General features: G+C 51.6%; 1 protein-coding gene across 1 annotated transcript in view; it reads left to right on the top strand.

Moving 5' to 3' along the window:
- Positions 1-464: 464 nt before the first annotated feature.
- Positions 465-3,151, top strand: part of Nucb1 (nucleobindin 1) — a 16,904-nt gene continuing 14,217 nt past the window's right edge. Inside the window, exons 1-2 of the mRNA XM_013027848.1 lie at positions 465-541; positions 981-1,111. Of these exons, the coding sequence (XP_012883302.1) occupies positions 992-1,111 (120 nt within the window). The 5' untranslated portion in view covers positions 465-541; positions 981-991. The remainder of the gene's footprint in view (positions 542-980; positions 1,112-3,151) is intronic.

The raw sequence follows: 3,151 nt of genomic DNA on the forward strand, positions 1-3,151 counted from the left end.
AAAAAAAAAAAAAAAAAGAGACACAGACACACACACACACTCACACACATGATGGGCAATGTCTATTGGGCAATTAGTCACTTTAAGGTTTAGTTGCACCAAAATGAATGGGAAAACTACATCTCCCAGAGGGCAAAGGGGCCAAGAGGTTGGGGTGGAATGGGGGAAGTTTGCTGTTTTATTGTTAGGGTGTTTTTTTTTTTTTAATTTTTCGCCCCCCTTCCCCAATCTGCAGGGACCGTGCTCTGTTTTGGCCTATGACACAGGAAATACTGCAATGAGACGTTGATCTCTGAGAAAGGAGGCGGGAGGGATGGAGAAAGAAGGGAACAGAGGCCTGGGAAAACAGGCAAGCAAGCGCCTATTTGTAACGCGCGCAGTCGCTGGCCCGTCCCGCGGAGCCCGGCGCCATCGTGGACCAATCAGGCTCTCGGGGGCGTGGTCTGTCCGGGAAGTAGGCGTGGCCTGGGAGGGAACTCACCAGAAACTGGCCCGGAGATCCTTGCCCGGGAAAACGCCCACTGCGGTGCTGGGGGGAAAGGTGAGGGGCTCAGGGTCCCAGGCTTGGGGTGCTTGGTGTGTGTGGGTGGAGGGGAGGGGGTTGTATGGAGAGCTGAGAAGTGGGGGTACACTCTTAGGGAGGGGGCGGTCAGGACTTTGTGGGCCTGGGGAAAGAGGAGGTTGGGGGCCTGGATTGTTGGGTCCGGGCCAGGAGCTGGGGGGGGGTCCCCGTTCTGGAGCCTCAGCAGAGACCGGAGATGGCTGGCCAGGAAGAAGCCATGACGTGAATCCGGGGGCCGGGGTACCTGTCAGGGCAAGGGAAGGCTAAAAAGGCCTGCAATTCTGGGTCCCAGGTAACGAAATGCCTTGGGGTTTTAGCTCTGATCAGTGGGGATGGCCCTGGGAACCCCAGATTTGTAGCTTCCAGGGGGACAGAGACTTGGCACCAACAACCATCATCCACCTCCCTGCCTCCCTAGGCCACGCCGCCATGCCTGGCTCTGGGCCCCACCGAGCCCTCTTCCTGTTGCTACTGCTGCCGGCTGCACTGGCTGTTCCCCTGGAGCGTGGGGCGCCCAGGAAGGAGGAGAACCCCGCCACCGAGAGCCCGGTGAGTAGCCCTGGGCAGGTGTTCGCATGGTGTCTCCTGGGTAGGCCCCTCCATGGACTCCCTTGCCTGGCGATCGTGACTTGACCTTTACCTGACACTCTTTGGCAGTACCAGGGAATGGGACTTGGTATCAAACGGTGGTGGCGGAGAGGATGTCTCTGCTTCTAAGATATGGAAAATCGAGTCAGATTTTAAGTGGGAAGGTTTGCATTACTCTCCCAGGAAAACTTCTCTGTTCTTTTCACATTGCTCTTGATCCTGTGTTGGTGATACATGCCTGTTAATCCTAGTTATTTGGTAGGTGGGAAATCTAGAGGATCTGAGTTCAAGACCAGCCTGAGTAAAAAATGATTGAGCCAGGTGCAGGTAGCTCACACTAGCAAGGAAGCATAGCTAGAAGGATTTCTGTCAAAGGCCAGCCCAGGGCCCCCCCAAAAAAAGATCTACCCTGAAAAATAAAGCAAACTGAGCATAACTCAAGTGGTAGAATACCTAGCAAGCATAAGACCTTGAGTTCAATCCCCAACACATAAACATAAAAAGGTGAGGTAGCTCAGGCTGGTAATCCTAGCTACTCGGAAGGCTGAGATCTGAGGATCATGGTTCAAAGCTAGAAAGCTAGACTGGCCAGGAAAGTCCGTGAGACTTTTTTTTTTTTTTTGGGGGTCGTGGGGCCTGAACTCTGGGCCTGGTGCTGTCTGTCACTCAGCTCTTCAGCTCAAGGCTAGCGCTCTACCACTGAGGCAAAGCGCCACTTCCGGCTTTTTCTGCTTATGTGGTGCTGAGGAATTGAACCCAGGGCCTCATACATGCAAGCAAGCACTTTAGCACTGAGCCACCTTCCCAGCCCAAGTATTTTCTTTCTTTCTTTCTTTTTTTGGGTCTGGTTGTGGGGCTTGAACTCTGGGCCTGAGCGCTGTCCCTCAGCTCTTCAGCTCAAGGCTAGCGCTCTACCACTTGAGCCACAGGGCCACTTCCGGCTTTTTTCTTTTTGCTTATGTGGTGCTGAGGAATCGAACCCAGAGCTTCATGCATGCAAGGCAAGCGCTCTACCACTGAGCCACCTTCCCAGCCCAGGAAGGATCTTTTAAGCCACAGTAGAAATTGTTCCTCCTTCTCTCTCTCTGTCTCAGCGCAGGGATGGAACTCAGAGCCTTACACTTGCGGGGATCATGCTCCAAGCCTGAAAATGTATTTTTTCATTACAAAGCTAATAAAATGAACAGAAACGTACCAACCTCAGTAATGTGGAGTAGAGCATAGCTCAGTGGTAGAACTTGTGTAGTATGCTAGGGGCCCTGGCTTCCATCCCCATCATCATCATCATCATCAGTAACAGCAATTACACATACAGGAGGATTTGCATGCGTTAAATGCCAACATGATGCTGCTTTCTACAGGAGACTTGAACACTGTGGTGTCTCTTGGGGAACTAGGACGAGTCCCTGTGCATGGCAAGTGACAGTGTATCTATTATCCATTTTACAGACAGGAAGACTGAGGTCCAGGGCTAAGACAGGAGGATCTTGGTGATATTGCTTGCTTGACCCTGTAGGGCTCTGTGGGTACTTGTTGGGAATTGAATGGGTGGACAGAAGATGATGTGTTTTACTGCTTCCCAATCAGCTGTGGGGTTGGGCCAGGTGCACATCCATATGATAGTTTTTTCTTGGTGGTACTAAAATTTGAACTCAGGACCTTGTGTTTGCTAGATAGGTGCTCTACTAATTGAATAAGGCCTGCTCAGGGGGAGGGAGTGCTCCCCTCCCCAGTCCTGATTTGTGTGTGTGTGTGTGTGTGTGTGTGTGTGTCTGTGGTGCTTTTGCCCTGGGAATCAAACTGTGTGTGTGTGTGTGTGTTGCTTTTGTGTGTGTGTGTGTGTTGCTTTTGTGTGTGTGTGTGTGTGTGTGTGTGTTGCTTTTGCCCTGGGAATCAAACCCAGGATCTTTGGATGGGAGGCTACAATACTCCCAAGCTCTGTCCCTAGTCCTTGGTGGCTGTTGTTATTATTATTGTTGTTTTTTGTTGTTGTTGTTGGTC

Source organism: Dipodomys ordii, unplaced genomic scaffold, assembly GCF_000151885.1.
Source record: "Dipodomys ordii isolate 6190 unplaced genomic scaffold, Dord_2.0 Scaffold105, whole genome shotgun sequence".
NCBI lineage: Eukaryota > Metazoa > Chordata > Mammalia > Rodentia > Heteromyidae > Dipodomys > Dipodomys ordii.